This window comes from Amblyraja radiata, chromosome 5, assembly GCF_010909765.2.
Source record: "Amblyraja radiata isolate CabotCenter1 chromosome 5, sAmbRad1.1.pri, whole genome shotgun sequence".
Classification (NCBI taxonomy): Eukaryota; Metazoa; Chordata; class Chondrichthyes; order Rajiformes; family Rajidae; genus Amblyraja; species Amblyraja radiata.
In genome coordinates, this window is record NC_045960.1 from 90512594 (window position 1) to 90531438 (window position 18845).

Consider the following 18845-nt stretch of genomic DNA (forward strand, 5'->3'; position numbering starts at 1 on the left):
TACCACTAGTTCCAAACCTTCCTCAAATTCACTTGGACTATCTTTTGACTTCAGTGACACAGCGTGGACACAGATCGATCGGCCCACCAGTCCTCGCCGGCCAGCGATGACACCGTAAACTAACCTACACACACCAGGGACAATTTTACCACTTACAGAAGCCAATTACAAACCTGTTCCTCTGGAGTATGGGAGAAAGGGCAATCTCCGTATAGGTAGCAACCATAGTCAGGATCCAACCCGGGTCTCTGGAGCTGTAGGGCAGCAACTATCATTATGCTGATGTCGCCCTATGAATCTCCAGGTATATCTGACTGTTTTCTCGACCTCTGTCTCCATTATAAGGAACAGACCAGCAACTGACATCTACCAAATGACTCCCAGAGTTATCTGGTCTATGCCTCCTCCCACCCTGCCACCCTGCCTCTTGCAAATACGCCGTCCCCAATTATCCATCTCCACCGCATTTTTTTTTTTTTTTTTTTTTGAATTGAATACCTTTATTGTCATTCAGACCTTACGGTCTGAACGAAATTTCGTGCCTGCAGTCATACATACAATCATACAATAATAAACAACAATAAACACAAATTAACATCCACCACAGTGTATCCTCCAAGCACCTCCTCACTGTGGTGGAGGCAAAAATCTTAGGGTTACTGTCTCTTCCCTCCTCTTCTCCCTCTGCGCTGAGGCGATTCCCCACCGGGCGATGGCACAACAGTCCCGCGGCTCACCGAACCCCGCAATTTGCTCCTAGATGAGGCTTTCCACTCTTGGCCACTGAGATGTAGTCTTTTAGTAAAACATGATTCCCCCTTCTGATGTTGATGGAATCCTCTTTGTCTCCCAGTTCTGCCCCCACTCCCTTCCCCCGAGATGGAACAAGGATAGAGTTCTTCCCTTTCACCCCACCAGTGTCCCACATCCAACACATAATTTTCCGATATTGCCGCTACCTTCAACATGATTGCATCACCATTCTTCACATCTACATCCCTTTACACTTTCCAGGGAGACCAACTCCTCTGCAACTCCTTAGTTCACTCATCCGTTTCCAGCCAAACCATCCCCATCCCAGGTACTTTCCCCAGCAACTACAGATGCAACACCTCTTCCCTCACATTCATCCAGGAACCCGAGCTGCCCTTATAGGTGCGACAGAGGATCACATGCACTTTCTTCAACCTCATCTACTGCATTCGGAGTTACTGATATAGTCTCCTTTACATCGGCAAGACTAAGCATACACTGGGCTACCGTTATCCCAAACACATGCACACGGCCAGCATAGGCTGGCTGCAGTTCCCAGTTGTTAAAACTATCTTTTCCTCTCTTTCTATTCCCATACCATCCTGGGCCTCCTCTATTGCCAGAGTGAGGTCACATACAAACCGAAGGAACAGCACCTCGTATTCTGCTTGCGTAGCTTCAACCCAATGGTATAAACATTGAAATGTTGGTAACATCCCATCCCACCACTCCCATTCTATCCCCTTCCCTGTGCTCCAGTCAGATCACATTACTTTCTCCTCCCCGTCTTCCACCGGCCTCATAATTTACTCTTCTCTCCTCATCTTCTCTTCATCTCTGGCCTATGTCCACCCATCTACCAATAAAACCTCTCGCCTGTATCCACCAAATACTTGTCAGACTAGAGGTTAGATTAGATTCCTTTATTTGTCATTCAGACCTTTCGGTCTGAACAAAATTTCCTTGCCTGCAGTCATACATATAATAATAAATAACAAAGCACACAATAAACACAAATTAACATCCACCACAGTAAGTTCGCCAGGCACCTCCTCACAGTGATGAAGGCTAAAGTCTTAAAGTCACTGTCTCTTCCCTCCTTATTCTCCCTCTGCGCTGAGGCGATCTAGGCCTCCGATGTTGTTACCCCACCGGGCGATGGCTATGTTACCCCACCGGGCGTTGGAGCTCCGTAAAAACAGGTCACCAACCTGTGACCTGCAAGCTCCCGACGATGTCGTCCACTGGCCCGCGGCCGAGCCCCGGATTCAGGTCGCCGTCGCTGGAACGCCACCGGAACGCCACCTCAGCCTCGAGTCGTGCCGCTGCCGCCACCGGAGCACCGCCTCAGCCCCGAGTCGTGCCGCTGCCACCGGAGCACCGCCTCAGCCCCGAGTCATGCCGCCGGAATGCCGCCACAGCTCCGAATTCGGCCAGCTGGTAAGTCTTGGCTGGCTCTGCTTCCGGAGCCTCGAGATCGGTCGCAATTGGAGGCCGCCAGCTCCGCCATTAGGCCTCAGCGCAGACGGAGGCAGAGAAGGGGGGGGATACGACAGAAAGAGTCGCATTCCCCCGAAGGAAGAGACAGGAAAACATGTTTCACCCCCCCCCCCACACATATAACACAACCTAATAAACCAAAATTTAACTCAAACAAGACAAAAAAACAACCAAAAAAGTAAAAACAGACGGACTGCAGGCGAGCCGCTGCTGTTCAACAGCGCCGACACTTTCAGACCTTGTCCCACATCCATCTCCTCTCAGCTTTCATTCTAAAAATGCATATTCTTATATTTTTAAAGAATATATTACTGTTCTGTACAAAATATTGTTACATAGAAACCTAGAAAATAGATGCAGGAGGCCATTCGGCCCTTCGAGCCAGCACCGCCATTCATTGTGATCATGGCTGATCGTCCCCTATCAATAACTCGTGCCTGCCTTCTCCCCATATCCCTTGACTTCACTAGCCCCTAGAGCTCTATCTAACTCTCTCTTAAATCCATCCAGTGACTTGGCCTCCACTGCCCTCTGTGGCAGGGAATTCCATAAATTCACAACTCTCTGGGTGAAATCGTTTTTTCTCACCTCGGTCTTAAATGACCTCCCTTTTATTCTAAGACTGTGGCCCCTGGTTCTGGACTCGCCCAACATTGGGAAAATATTTCCTGCATCTAGCTTGTCCAGTCCTTTTATAAGTTTCTATAAGATCTCCCTCATCCTTCTAAACTCCAGTGAATACAAGCCTAGTCTTTTCAATCTTTCCTCATATGACAGTCCCGCCATCCCAGGGATCAATCTCGTGAACCTACGCTGCACTGCCTCAATCACAAGGATGTCCTTCCTCAAATTAAGAGACCAAAACTGTACACAATACTCCAGATGTGGTCTCACCAGAGCCCTATATAACTGCAGAAGAACCTCTTTACTCCTATACTGAAATCCTCTTGTTATGAAGGCCAACATTCCATAAGCTTTCTTCACTGCCTGCTGTACCTGCACGCCAAATTTCAGTGACCGGTGTACAAGGACACCCAGGTCTCACTGTACCTCCCACTAACCTAACCTAACCACATTGAGATAATAATCTGCCCCCTTGTTTTTGCTGCCAAAGTGGATAACCTCACATTTATCTATATGATACTGCATCTGCCACGCATCTGCCCACTCACTCAACCTGTCCAGGTCACCCTGCAACCTCCTAACATCCTCTTCACAGTTCACACTGCCACCCAGCTTTGTGTCATCCGCAAACTTGCTAGTGTTGCTCCTAATTCCCTCTTCCAAATCATTAATATATATGTTAAACAGATGCGGCCCCAACACCGAACCTTGCGGCATTCCACTCACCACTGCCTGCCATTCTGAAAAGGACCCATACACTCCTACTCTTTGCTTCTGGTCTGCCAACCAGTTTTCCATCCATGTCAACACCCTACCACTAATACCATGTGCTCCAATTTTAGTCACCAGTCTCCCGTGCGGAACCTTATGAAAGGCTTTCTGAATATAACATAACAGCTAACAGAATGAGAGTGATTATATAACAGAATGGTAATAAAAGGATCATCTTCCGATTGACAGACTGTTATTGGTAATGTGCAACAAGGAATCTGTCGTGCTCACCACAAACCACGTTACGACATAGGTAAAAAGGATCTATTCAAATTCTTTGATGGCGCAAAACCAACTGGGAAAGCGAACCAAGAGGAGATGCAGTCGTCAAAGAGAAATAGGCCAACTAATTAAATAGGCAAGGTGGTATGTAGAACATAATTCGGGAAATACAGATTTATACACTGGTGTAAGATTTTAAAAAATCAGAAAACTTTCAATGTTGGTGTATAGTAATATCTTGGGGTGCTGATTCTAAAATGCAGAAAGTTAACAAGTGGGTATAGGAAGCAATTGATTACAAATGACTTGAAATAAAATTGTGGTCTTGCTACGATGCACAGTACTTTGCTCATCTGGAGAATTCTAATCCTTTTATCTCTCAATTCTTAAACAAATATGCCAATGTGTTCCAGATATACTGGCCTTGAAATTTCAGCAAAAAATGTTGGTAATACTCAGCAGGCCTGGCAGCTTCATCAAAACCAAGATAAATTAGAAAATAAACATGTTTGAGCTGGAAGATTGAAAAGACAAAGGATGTATTGTGAAAATAAATAGCAGACTAAAGGAAAGTGAATACCAGAGTTAAGCTGGTGAAGACTTTATTTTTTATTGCATCTAATGACTGGAGGCAGGAATAAATGACTGAGTTGCACGTACTTTTTCTTGAAATTACATTGGGATTCATGGGAACAGTCAAAGAGAGCAAGGCCAGAAGTTAGTGTGGAAATCACAAGCACTGAATGCAGTATACTAAATCAACAGAGCTAATCCTGAAAGCTGGAAGGAGCATTCGGTTCCTTGGGTAATGGGAGGGGAGAGTTAATAGGTAGGTATTGCGATGCTTGCAGTTGCATAAGGTATTACAAGATTGTTGGTAAAGATGGAAGTGTAATGAATGAATGCTTCCTCAGAATGAGGAAAGATATCAGTGCATTATAGACGTATGAGATTGTTTCCCCAATATAAAGGGCAATGAAGTTTCAAAGAATTTTAGGTTATCACATTCTATTTGTTTCTATTTCTAGTAATATAAAAATGTCTAAAGCTTTAAACTCAAATACTGTATATTCAAAGAATTGTTTGAGCGTAACATGGGTTGTAGTCTGGCTGTACTCAGTAATTTTGAACTTTATTCTCAGACAGCAAGTCCAGTATTTTTATTGACTCGTCTGTTTCTCAGAGAATATGAGGATGGATTTAGGGCAATGGGTGGAAAAAGGGGGCCAGTAAACTAAGATCTGATTTACAGGTACACCTCGCTAGTACAAAATGTATTGCAAGGTAAGAGGTTTCAAAAAACATGCAAGATGTCCTCTAGGTTTCCATCAAGGACTTGAATAGTAAAGACCTTTATCTTGCTAATGGACTTTTTAAAGAGACAGATGCAGAAAGCAGATTCTTTGAAACTGACACACTGGCATGGTCTACAATATCAACATAGCCTACAAAATAGAAACATAGAAAATAGGTGCAGGAGTAGGCCATTCAGCCCTTCGAGCCTGCACTGCCATTCAATATGATCATGGCTGATCATCCAACTCAGTATCCCGTACCTGCCTTCTCTCCATACCCCCTGATCCCCTTAGCCACATCTAACTCCCTCTTAAATATAGCCAATGAACGGGCCTCAACTACCTTGTGGCAGAGAATTCCAGAGATTCACCACTCTCCGTGTGAAAAATGCTCTTCTCATCTCGGTCCTGAAAGACTTCCCCCTTATCCTTAAACTGTGACCCCTTGTTCTGGACTTCCCCAACATCGGGAACAATCTTCCTGCATCTAGCCTGTCCAACCCCTTAAGAATTTTGTGCGTTTCTATAAGATCCCCCCTCAATCTTCTAAATTCTAGCGAGTACAAGCCGAGTCTATCCAGTCTTTCTTCATATGAAAGTCCAGACTTCTCAGGAATCAGTCTGGTGAACCTTCTCTGTACTCCCTCTATGGCAAAAATGTCTTTCCTCAGATTAGGAGACCAAAACTGTACGCAATACTCCAGGTGTGGGCTCACCAAGACCCGGTACAACTGCAGTAGAACCTCCCTGCTCCTATACTCAAATCCTTTTGCTATGAATGCTAACATACCATTCGCTTTCTTCACTGCCTGCTGCACCTGCATGCCTACTTTCAATGACTGGTGTACTATGAAACCCAGGTTTCGTTGCATCTCCCCTTTTCCTAATCGGCCACCTTTCACAAAATAGTCTACCTTCCTGTTTTTGCCACCAAAGTGGATAACCTCACATTTATCCACATTATACTGCATCTGCCATGCATTGGCCCACTCACCCAACTTATCCAAGTCACCATGCAGTCTCCTAGCATCCTCCTCACAGCTAACACTGCCCCCCAGCTTCGTGTCATCCACAAACTTGGAGATGTTGCATTCAATTCTCTCGTCCAAATCATTAATATATATTGTAAATAGCTGGGGTCCCAACACCGAGCCTTGCGGTACCCCACTAGTCACTGCCTGCCATTGTGAAAAGGACCCGTTTACTCCTACTCTTTGCTTCCTATCTGCCAGCCAGTTCTCTATCCACATCAATACTGAACCCCCAATACCGTGTGCTTTAAGTTTGATTACTAATCTCTTATGTGGGACCTTGTCGAAAGCCTTCTGAAAGTCCAGATATAACACATCCACTGGTTCTCCCTTATCCACTCTACTAGTTACATCCTCGAAAAATTCTATAAGATTCGTCAGACATGATTTACCATTCATAAATCCATGCTGACTTTGTCCAATGATTTCACCACTTTCCAAATGTGCTGCTATCCCATCTTTAATAACTGACTAGCAGTTTCCCCACTACCGATGTTAGACTAACTGGTCTGTAATTCCGTTTTCTCTCTCCCTCCATTTTTAAAAAGTGGGGTTACATTAGCTATCCTCCAATCCTCAGGAACTACTACAGAATCTAAAGAGTTTTGAAAAATTATCACTAATGCAGCCACTATTTCTGGGGCTACTTCCTTAAGTACTCTGGGATGCAGCCTATCTGGCCCTAGGGATTTATCGGCCTTTAATCCATTCAATTTACCCAACACCACTTCCCGACTAACCTGGATTTCACTCAGTTCCTCCATCTCATTTGACCCCCGGTCCCCTGCTATTTCTGGCAGATTATTTATGTCTTCCTTAGTGAAGACAGAACCAAAGCAGTTATTCATTTGGTCTGCCATGTCCTTGTTCCCCATGATCAATTCACCTGTTTCTGACTGCAAGGGACCAACATTTGTTTTAACTAAGCTTTTTCTCTTCACATATCTTTAAAAACTTTTGCAGTCAGTTTATGTTCCCTGCCAGTTTTCTTACATAATCTATTTTCCCTTTCCTAATTAAGCCCTTTGTCCTCCTCTGCTGGACTCTGAATTTCTCCCAGTCCTCTGGTAGGCTGCATTTTCTGGCTAAATAACCCTAGCATGAAGTGAAATGCACAGGAAGTTTGGCAATTAGCATCTCCAATTAGCACAGGGTGTCAAAACCAATACAGAGCTGCAAGTCTGGAGTTTCTGGTAATTATTGACTCCATAATATTTAATACAATACCAAGGCGAACTGGCTCATCAGTTCTTGGAGACTTTTCATCCCCAGCACTCATGCAGCACAAATGTTGTTCATCATGTCCCAGTCTAAGACTGAATGTTGAAAACATTCTGCTACATACAACCAAATACTGTTTAATTATGAATGTCAAAGCAAACCAAACTGTATCATCAAACATACCCTCTTCTGACTCTGATGGAATAGGTTAACCAACAGAGAGGCTTGGAGTAATTGGTGGTAACTGAAGCTCAGATTACCTTTTGCACCAAGCATAGCCATCCAACTACTTCCTTTATGTCCACTAGCTTCAATTTTACAAAAGGGCTTTGAAGGTATAATATAAAAGCTACCTTACAATTGACTAGACAAAAAAATGTTGGAGCAACTCAGCGGGTGAGGGTGCATCAATGGAGAGATGGAATTGGCGATGTTTCGGGTCGAGACCCTTCTTCAGACTGAATTGACTAACTTGATTTTCCCCAACTTGTTTGTGGAATTTAACTATATCCATCTTTTTTGTCCCTGGAGTAAAGTGACCCAAACTCACTACATTCCAGGCAGATGCAGTTGTCAATAGGTAGACTGGCAATATGGTCATGTTTTCTTTCCACTAGTTTTCTGAATACTTAATATAGCATGGACTGAATCTGCAGGATCCCATTTTCAGTCACACTGTCCCATGTTTGAGCAATTGGCCCAAAGTATTGAAGAAAAATGCCATTCAATTTTACTGGAGGTTGCAGGCCCCCAACAGAACACAGGACTTTTGAGTACAAGAGGCTAGTCCTATGCCCAAAATCTTATACTGTAAATTCACTAGAAACAGTAGCAAGAAGTGAAAAGTGGGTAAGTCTGGATTATAGTCAATAGTTGGAAAACCATGGGAGCAGGTGATATTTATGATCAGGAGGGATGGGGAAGGTGTAGCATCATGCTTACACCTCCAGTAACTGCATTAAAAGGATACCAGTACAACACAATGACCTTTGCTCCAAACTTACATTCAGTTCCTCTTGTGGGCAATAGTAAAAACAAGACTGTCAATGGTAACACAACCAGTGGTTTGAGATTAGAAACAAATAGGTAGTGTCCTAACTAGAATGCAACTCAAATTACATGCTGCTCTTTATTCAGTCATGGTTGATCTAGATCCTGGAAGACAAACAAAAAAACAAAAACAAAAAAAAAACAAACAAAAAAAGCAGGATTCAGGGGACCATGGGGAGCTGCAATCATAGTAAGAATAACAGGAGCCTCATAAGCCATAATTATTAAGGATATAAATTGGGAAAAAAGCACTTTCAAGCTATGTTTTCAGCTGCATAATCCCAGACTTGTTATCTTGATACAATATTTATGCAATATTACAAAAGGTACTATGAGAGCAAGCAGCAGTGATGATTGTGTTGAATATCTTTTTGATTTTTAATGGTAAACAAAGATTTAAACACTGAACCTTAAATTACTTTGCAACTTTTGCACAAACAGGCACAACACAATGTGCATGACAGGCAGCAGAGAAAGGGAGACGGGTTCTAACGGTCAATCACAGATCATCATACTGACACTGCAATAACAAATATCAACAACTATAAAAGCACAGTTTCAGCTAAACTAAACAAGTGTTCACACGATGGGTCAAGCTTATATTCCCTATTCAACCTAATTGCCCTGAGGATGACAACAGCCAATCATGTTGAGGGAGAAGGGGTATACACAGACCAGATTTTTGGTAGATTTCTTTACTTGGTGATACATTCTAGAAAGCATGTAGATATTTTAGAATAGGTGGGTACTTTGTTACTTGTCCACATATTACCAAATAACCAAGTTTAATTTGCAAACAGTCAAGGTTCATGTTATTGTGAAGGAAAGATGAAACAAACTGTACTGAGATTCAGGATTAGATTGGTCACAGGTGATTTAAAAAAAATTAAATAACATAGGGGGCAGGTATAGTGCTCAACTCCAGTACTTTGTCTTTTCCCTATAAATAAAATTTGTATTATCCACTTTCTTTGCATGACCATCCAATTATGAAAACCAAGGAATCAGCTGATCAAAAACTGGTAAGTTTAAAGCAACCAAGGTCCACATTATATTTTGTAAAAAAAACAAACCCAAGATAAGGTTATCCCATAAACAATGCAACAAGCATTTATCTATTGTTTTTCAGCAAACTAATCTCATGCACTTTGATAACTGAAATATTAGATTTAACAATAAAATCCTTTTGTTTTAGGATGAATGCATGGTTACAAATTTAATTTCTCTATTTTTTTGTAATGATGTCAAGTGGTATGGAATGGAACAAAGGCAAACTAATGTATATGGCCAAACTGTCTATATATATTCTGACTTGAATAGCTTACTCCTGTTATTTTACTTCAGAGTAAAGCCAACAGTAGTTTTAGATTGCAAGTGGCAAAAAAATCCTTGGAAAATTCTGAGAAAGAGATTCTGTTTTGTTAACTATTTTAATTTCTGTGACCAAATTGCTGGCCAAGGCATTGGTTTCTATTTAAAAGTAGTTTTTAAAACCAACTTAAAAAACTGCTACAACAGAGTAATGAAATGGTCCACAATCCTTTCCTTCTGAAGTATTTACGATGCATTTTGATCATTAACCAGTCTTTTATAATTATAGAGCTTAAATGGTAAACTGTGATCATCCATTCTAAAACAGGGCCTCCAAATGTAGAGACTGGAGCAGCAGCTGACAGATGTAAAATTCATCTGCTTTTCTGAGCCTTCTGGGCAGACTTGGTGATTTTGCCAGCACCAGTAGCCTTCCTCTCAACAGCCTTGATGACTCCAACAGCCACAGTTTGCCTCATGTCACGGACTGCAAAACGACCTGCAATATTTGAAAAATATTTGCTAAATATAATTTTGTACTGTCACACATGACTAGTGAAAAATCGATTCATCCATGTAGTGATTGAACCTACCCAGAGGTGGGTATTCAGAGAAGCTCTCAACACACATGGGCTTGCCTGGAATCATTTCAACAATGGCAGCATCCCCAGACTTCAAGAACTTAGGGTTATCTTCTAGTTTCTTCCCAGACCTACGGTCAATCTTCTCCTTTAACTCAGCAAACTTGCAAGCAATGTGAGCAGTATGGCAATCCAAGACAGGAGCATAGCCAGAGGCAATCTGCCCTGGGTGGTTCAAGATAATTACCTGTATTAAACAGAATAACATTACTGGAACTCCTCATAGGAATGCAGGTTAAATCTTTGGATTCCAAACTATTACAATCTTATAGGAAACAAACTGAAGCCACAACGTTAATTTATAAGAACCAAGGATCCTAATAATACATAAACAGGAGCAAAAAATAGAAATACTAATATAAAACTGACTTGTGAAGTGAAATTGGCAGCTTCCATTGGTGGATCATTCTTGCTGTCACCAGCAACATTGCCACGACGGACATCTTTTACAGACACATTTTTAACATTGAAGCCAACATTGTCACCAGGTAGAGCTTCAGAGAGGGCTTCATGATGCATTTCAACAGATTTTACTTCTGTTGTGACGTTAACAGGTGCAAATGTAACTACCATTCCAGGTTTCAAGACCCCCGTTTCAACTCGACCCACTGGTACAGTACCAATACCTGCGGGGAAAAAAAGGTTAACACTCCAAGTTTTCAAACCACACTAGCAGCCAGCGAGACCAAGGTTTAATGCACTACATCCAAAAATGAACACTACCCAAATGTCTTAAGTAACTAGATATGAAGTGTTGACAAATTAGATGACATGACAGTTTTGTCCAAAACAAAATTGCTATTCTCTATCACTTTTTCCACCATCACCCCTCACCTTGCCTGACCCCCCCTTCCCCCCCCCCCCCCCCTCCCCCCTCCCCCCTTAGCTTTCTGGCTATCCAAGGATGGATGTTATGTCACTATTTATTGTGAAAGCAAAATCCAGTTTCTTTCTTTGCCACTGTTCCAAGATGAAAACTGATACTTACCACCAATTTTGTAGACATCTTGAAGTGGGAGACGAAGAGGTTTTTCTGTTGGTCTTTGTGGTGGCAGGATAGAATCCAGTGCTTCCAAAAGAGTAACTCCATTAGCATTACCCTCCTTACGATTGATCTTCCAACCTTTGAACCAAGTCATCTGTGTAATATAAAGTTTTTTTCCTTATTGATTGAAATGCAGTTCATGAAATATCCTCTATTTTTCCCCCCCAAGAGTCGACAAGACAAAAAAAAGTCTGCACCTCCAGTCATGATGTCAAGAAGTTAAAAACAATATATAAAGGAAAAGGAGTATTATCCAAGTCTCATGCACAGATCCATTCCCAATACTCGTAGAACGATAAAAATGCAACGAAGGTTCACCAGATTGACTCCAATGTATCAGCCATTCATGACAGTCGTTTCTTGAAATGTGCACCAAATTCTTGGAATTCTCCAGAGGCAGCAGAGGCTCAGTAACTCAGTACATTCAGAGTAGATCAATAGATTTATAGACAAAGGAATCAAGTCGATATAGTTGCAATTTAGGGGGAGTATCCACCTGTCCTCTCAAGCGCATTCCGCCATTTAATAAGATTGTTGCTCTTCTATTTGGGTTAATGCAGGAAATTGGCAATGAAGTCATTGACTAGCCATGGTTTTACTGAATGGGAGAGCAGAGGTACATTTTTGCTTCTATTGCTTATATTCTCTTTAGTTCAAGATTGCTGAATGGAGGTTATTATTAGTAACACATTAAACTGATGTGAATTTGCCCTTTTGTTTGCATCAAAAGATTCAGTTGGCTTTGAAGTTACTTACATTAGGACTAGGCTCCAACATGTTGTCACCATGCCAGCCAGAGATTGGTACAAATGCCACAGTATCCGGATTGTAACCAATTTTCTTGATGTAGGTACTGACTTCCTTGACGATTTCCTCATATCTCTTTTGGTTGTATGGTGGCTCAGTAGAATCCATCTTATTTACTCCAACAATCAGCTGCTTCACACCCAGAGTGTAAGCCAGCAGGGCATGCTCCCGTGTCTGGCCATTCTTGGATATGCCAGCCTCAAACTCACCTACTCCAGCAGCAACAATCAGTACAGCACAGTCAGCCTACAAATTTAAAAAAAATGTCCTTGTTCACTAATTGTCAGGGTTTAAAAAAAAAGTGTCACATGGCAACTCTCAACTTCGCACATACCCACCTGTGAAGTACCTGTAATCATGTTCTTAATGAAATCGCGATGCCCTGGGGCATCAATTATGGTAATGTAATACTTGCTGGTTTCAAATTTCCATAGAGAAATATCAATAGTAATACCACGTTCACGTTCAGCCTTCAACTTGTCCAACACCCATGCATACTTGAAAGAACCTTTGCCCATCTAGAAGGGTAAAATGCAATTAATAGTACAACCATATTATAGGAAAGGCTGAAATTACATGACAACATAATCCCAAATTAAAATTGGGTATTTTGTTTTGAAGCAACACTGCATGTTTGCAATTAGACAGCCATGTAATTCTCCTAATATTTCACATGCTGAGGCCACGGCCCATTATCCTCCCTTTAAAACAAAGTAAGCAACTCACAGTGCTACACTATTTACATTTGTCTCTCACCCACCTCGCATTCATAATTCCTTGTTAAAATTAGGTAAATGCGATTACACATACCCCGAACTGAAATGACCCCTATCTATATTCTCCAGTGAGCTACCTGACACGCTGAGTTGCTCCAGCACTGTCTTTCTTCCATATATTTACATAATTTCTTTAAGTATTTACTGTCACATGCACAAGTACAATGAGGAACAATAGACATCTTGTTTGTAGCAGAGGCAGTTAGATAAATACAGCATAAAAAATATATCCAAGACAATGAAAAGAAAAAGACTGCAAAAACAATTATAAAACAAGTCCATGGCAGTGCAAGAGGATGTCTGTAATGTTCCTCGGCTAACGTAGGATTAGGGTTGTGTAGGTCAATTTAAGATCTTAAACTGGTGGTGCACAATTTCTGTACCTCCTGCACAGGGTTAGCAGCAAGAGGGCGTGGCATGAATCAAAGATCTTATAGCGGAGCTCATGAATGACAAGAGATCCTTGATGATAATGCCGCCTTCTTCTGGTGGGGTGGAATTTGCCTGTAATTGACAAGGCTGTATCACTCTTCAGCCTCGTGCACTCCTGTGTTTGAATTGCTATTATAGGCCATATTGTAACCCATCAGGATACTTTCTGTATATGTTCAATGTATTTGCAGACATATGTTTCTGTAAACCTTTAAGAAAAAAAGAACCACTGCTGCACCACCTTTGTGATGGTATCTATATACTAGCTGTTGATTCTCGTCACCACATAAGAACTCACACGTGGTCTCCCAATGTCACTTTTGGAAGTCGACAATTAGTTCCTTGGTTTTATTGGCACAGCGTAGGGTTATTCCTATGGCATCACTCACTCAGATGTTCTATCCCACACCGATGCACCGACTCATCCCAACAGCATTTCAGCCAAGTGCAGTGCCATCAGTGAATTTGTAGGTGCCATTGGAGCTGTGTTTAGCCACAGTCATAGGTGTACAGTGTAGAGCAGGAGACTAAGCAGGCAGCCCTGAGGCACACTTGTGTTGATAGTCAGTGAGAAGGAAATATTACTGATCTGCACTGAATGAGTCGGCTGATAAAGGGGTTGATTATGTGGAACACCAAGCTGGTCAATAAACAGCAGTCTGTCATATATAAATTATCCATGAGATTTTTAGGTGTTGGGAGGTCATATACTTATCTCTCTCTCATCAGTTATGAAATATATTCTTTGCTGGAATAAACGGCTAAATGAACACTTAATTATTCGTCTAATAATTTATGGTGATTTTTTTTTAAACAAAAGGAATTACAATTTGTGGATGTAATTAATGTAATTTGGGACTTGGTAAATAATCAATATCTACCTGGAGATGATTTGACAATGGTAGTTGTAACCAATAGATACCAGATTACTGGAGACATTGTCCAATTTGGAATACACTTTGGGTTTCAAAACAACCAAAAAAGGCTGCAAATCTAAATTGTATCCTCTATGTCAACCGTGGAGGCCTCTACACACATTTCTGATAGATTTCTGGTCTAAAAGGGAATTGCATATTATGGGCATCGGACAGGAAACTAATGTTATGGCCACAAATTTAATCAGTTTGTATGACGTACTCTTGCTCTCATTTCTTATACTTGTGTTATTAAGTTCTGGTATTACTGTGTGTGTGAACTCAATTTAATATAAAGTCACCACTTTATAAAACCATGCGTGTCATTCGCATTGTTTGCATGGGGCTTTGCAGTACTTACACTGAAGATCATTCAAAACAAACAAAACTGAGATCAAAAAGTGGACCTCAAACAATTTGTGGTAAGAACAGCCTCAGCATATATGTGATAAGAATGGGTGCTGACCTTACAAATAATGCTATTACAATTGGCATTCAATATGTTTTTACTTATTTTCAAAATCTCTGCATGTGCAGGTCACTTACTCAGCACCAGCTAGCACAATGGTATCTACTGGTATCCCCGAGAAAGTTTTTTTTTTTTTAAAAGAGACCAATTTGATGGCACTGTTAAGGAAACCAATTTATTCCACGTTTACTCAGATACAATGCAGACTAAATTACCTTAAATCCACACCAATGGCAATAGCCAATCACACACCCCAACCTAATTATTACCGTTGGAAGTTCAACCTACTACTGCATTAAAAAAAAAAATCCAAGTATTTCTTTTCAAAGGCAATTGCACGAACAGGTCAACAATGGTAAAATGCTGATACAAAAATCCCAGCAACTCAATTCACCACTCACACTAGACTAATGACGATTTTGACCCTTTCAGCATATAAGTATTTTCAGCCACAAATTGAACTGCAATACATAATCCAATTATAATAGATTTAAAATTCATATTTAATTCAGTGCATTTGAACAAATAATACCAATGTTGAAGATAACCACAAAACATTATACACTACAAAGTTATTAACTTTCTGTCCAGAACACAATGGATATATTAACACCTAGTTCAATAGGAATGGAGGAAAGCAAATTGACAGGCTCAAATTCAACTGAAGATATTGCTATCTGCAATATATTCTTCAAATTTTAACATTAATATCGTATTTTCCCGGCACAAAAGCCTGGGTGCACAAGAAACTTCACGCATAGTAAAAACAAGAATGAGGGGGTGGGGGGCCAGTGGAAGGTTTGATGTCAATATTACGATTTAAAAAAAATATTAATTAGCCTACAAAAGTATGCACTTAAGGTTTGCAAAGTAACATTCCAGATATAGATTAACAGGCACAGAAATTTGGTCTCCACGTTGTTCTCACCTCAGCAGCTTCCTTCTCAAACTTCTCGATGGTCCTCTTGTCGATGCCACCACATTTGTAGATCAGGTGCCCAGTCGTGGTCGACTTGCCAGAATCTACGTGTCCAATCACGACGATGTTGATATGGATCTTTTCTTTGCCCATGGCGTTTGGTGAACGATATTACCACGAACCTGATCAATCTTACAAAGGAGAGGGAGAAGAATGAAGCCAAATGGGGGGGATGAATGGAGATGGGTAAATGTTAACGCAGATCCCACCCACCACCCAGACCCATGGATGAACTACAACAACTGCGCGACCACCACCAGGGATGTGTCAATTGCATCGTCCTCTACAGTGTACGACACGCCATTGCTCGCCTCCATTTTGACTCGGAGCCGAACGAGCTCCCCCCAGCTCCGGCACACCGGCCATTTTCTGATTAACCGGGAACCAGACGATGCCCCGGGGAAAAGGGAAAGGTCGTAACCACAAGCAGTCATTGACTTCAAGGTGAAGGGTAGCCGCCGGCGTTCAACGAGGGTGGGTGGGTGGGGTGTCGCGGGAGGAGGACACAGACTAAGAGCAAGCAGACGGCACCTGTCGGTGCTCGCCGTGCCGTGCAATAGAGCAGGCAAGCCGGCCGCCCACAGCGGGATGAGGAGAGTCGGTCGGGTGCCGGGGCCAGTGTAACTCTCCCGCCGACATCTTCCTCGAAGCTCAGTCGGGATCGGCAACACAATAGAGTGGAGCTTCTTTCTTTCCTTCCTTCCCGCCCTCCTCCCTCCATCCATCCCTTCCTCCCACCACCATCACCGCGCACGTCCTCGCTATCTCTCGGACTCCCTCCGCAGCATCAACCGCCTCTTCTCAGACCTGATGAATGGAGGGAAGGATGGAGGGAGGGAGGGAGGGAGGAGGGGACTGTTGATCCACCCTGCCCACCCCCTTAGGGCGACCGAGCCCGTGATCACCCGACCTACCCGCTACACGCGCGCTCGGGACACACACGGGGGAGGGAAAGCGACTGCGCCACGGCTTTAATAGGGGGGGGGGTCAGCTGATTGACGTCAATTCTATCCCCCCCCCCTCTCCCACGCTCTAGCCCCTCCCCCCATCTCACCGTTAAATCCCCCCCCCCCCCCCCCCCCCGCACTGTCATACCCTCCCCCCACACTCCCCCGTACCGTCATCACCCCAACCCCACCGTCATCTCCAAAGATCCTATCTCCCTCCACACACACACACACACACATCCCCTCCCTCGCGCCGCATCGGCAGGTGCCAGTCAACCCCTACCCGCGCGGCCGCTCCACAACCGCCTCGCGCTTTGAAATAAACAACCGCCGTCGCCCCCCTTCCCCCCCCCGGGCCGCCTACTCCACTCGAGCTCGCACGGTGGCTTTTTTTGTTGTTGTTTGCAGGCTGCTTCTCCCTTTTCCCACGTAGTTTTTTGTTCCAGGAATTCGGCGGCGGGTTGCGAGAAAGGTGAGCGAGCCGTCGGGAAAACGAACCGGAGGAAGCCGTGAGCTTGTGTTGCCATGGCGCCTTTCGCACCCTCCACGCATTGCCGACGCTCTTTGCAGCGCACTCGCACGTCTAATGTAGGGAGCACTACAACCATTTGTGTGTATATAGCCAAATCCAATAAAGTGCGGAGATTATAAACTGACAAGGTGGTTTAATAACGGAGGCTCAGCAGTGCCTATTAACTGGGAAACCTTTTGGAGAGCAGAAAATAATGCAACTGCAACCCAGCACTCTGGACAGTGCAGCACCCCTCACTCGATCTTGTATTGAATAGCCAGGTTGCATTTTTTAAATTTGTTCCTGGGATTTTGGAATGCAAACTTTATGCTCGTGAAACCACCCACGGTTGCAAAGTGGTACCACTCAGGGCTCCAGTGATAGGTTCTCTATGGAGTTTGTAAAACTGGCAGCCGTGCGACCGTGTGGGTCCCACCCTCGTTCCTCCCACGACCCAAAGACATGCGGGTTTGTTGGTGTGGACGCAATGGGCTGAATGACTTGTTTCTATACTCCACGACTCTTGACATGGCAAGGCTAACGTGGAGCATTTTAGGAAAGAGTCGGCAGGCTCATAATAAATTGACTGAGACTTACAGCTTTGTGTAATCCTTTCCTGATTTCATGGAAGTAAGAAAACAACACTCCCAAGTAGAACGTCTGTGTTTTAACTCTTGATTAGGTATCACGCCAGTTTCAGTAACCCTGTACTCCCATTTTACAGTCCAAACTGCGGCTTTTTTTAGACAAAAAAGATCCCAACTTCGTCTATAGCCACCTATTTCTTGCTAGATTTTGTCCCATCCTCGCCTCTCTCTTCCAGCTTTGACAACCTACTCCAATCAGTCTGAAGAAGTCATAACCCTAAACATTGTCCATTTCCCTTCGGATGCTGCCTGACCCGCGAAGAGAGATTGAGCAACTGTCCATATGGTGCCAGTACAATAACCTGGCCCTCAACACCAGCAAAACCAAGGAACTGATTGTAGACTTTGGAAGGAGTAGGATGGGGACCCACAGTCCCGTTTATATCAACGGGTCGATGGTTGAAAGGGTCAAGAGCTTCAAATTTCTGGGCAGGCACATCTCTGAAGATCTTTCTTGGTCCGAGAACACTGATGCAATATCAAGAAAGCACATCAGCGCCTCTACTTCCTGAGAAGATTACGGAGAGTCGGTTTGTCAAGGTTTGGGGGGTGCGGGGGAGATGGGGGGTGTCCCCCCTTCCACGGTAGGGAGTTTTTGCATTTTTCAGATTGAAATTGTGCAATCTGCTGCATACTGTAGCGAGTCTTTAAACTGACACTTGAATGCAACATTTATGCTTCAAATTGGATTAGGTATAAGGTTAGGCTAAATTGCATTCCTAATAACATTCCACAGTAGAGCCAGGCTCTGATCAACAGGTGCAGCACATGAATGACCTTAGTATATTCATGTATGGAAATCAGATTATAATTCATGCTGCTATGCATATATAGAGAAACAAAAACATAGAAACAAGGCAAGAGGAGTCAGACTTCCATCACTGTTCTACACAAATAAA

General features: G+C 43.0%; 1 protein-coding gene across 8 annotated transcripts; it reads right to left on the reverse strand.

Annotated features, from left to right (window-relative positions):
- Positions 1-8821: 8821 nt before the first annotated feature.
- eef1a1 (eukaryotic translation elongation factor 1 alpha 1) lies at positions 8822-17315 on the reverse strand. 8 transcript variants are annotated; one of them, XM_033021716.1, is made up of 8 exons: positions 17170-17315; positions 15791-15972; positions 12610-12789; positions 12221-12517; positions 11408-11558; positions 10789-11045; positions 10372-10606; positions 8822-10277 (listed from the first exon to the last, which is right to left on the reverse strand). In XM_033021716.1, the coding sequence occupies exons 2-8, from the start codon at positions 15932-15934 to the stop codon at positions 10153-10155; spliced, it is 1389 nt and encodes a 462-aa protein (XP_032877607.1). In that variant the 5' UTR covers positions 15935-15972; positions 17170-17315; the 3' UTR covers positions 8822-10152. The 8 variants fall into 8 exon arrangements, with proteins under 8 accessions (XP_032877607.1, XP_032877605.1, XP_032877606.1 ...); XM_033021714.1 differs by having other exon boundaries at positions 17153-17282; XM_033021715.1 differs by lacking the exon at positions 17170-17315 and adding an exon at positions 17072-17091.
- Positions 17316-18845: the final 1530 nt, after the last annotated feature.

What these genes read in the sequence shown, in the direction of transcription:
- eef1a1 (XM_033021716.1), bottom strand. Translation starts at nt 15,934, where the DNA reads ATGGGCAAAGAAAAGATCCATATCAACATCGTCGTGATTGGACACGTA. An exon ending in AGATGTCTACAAAATTGGTG is followed by an intron (nt 11,046 to 11,407) that starts GTAAGTATCAGT and finishes TTTTCCCCGCAG; the next exon opens with GTATTGGTACTGTACCAGTG. An exon ending in CTGCCAATTTCACTTCACAA is followed by an intron (nt 10,607 to 10,788) that starts GTCAGTTTTATA and finishes TGTTTAATACAG; the next exon opens with GTAATTATCTTGAACCACCC.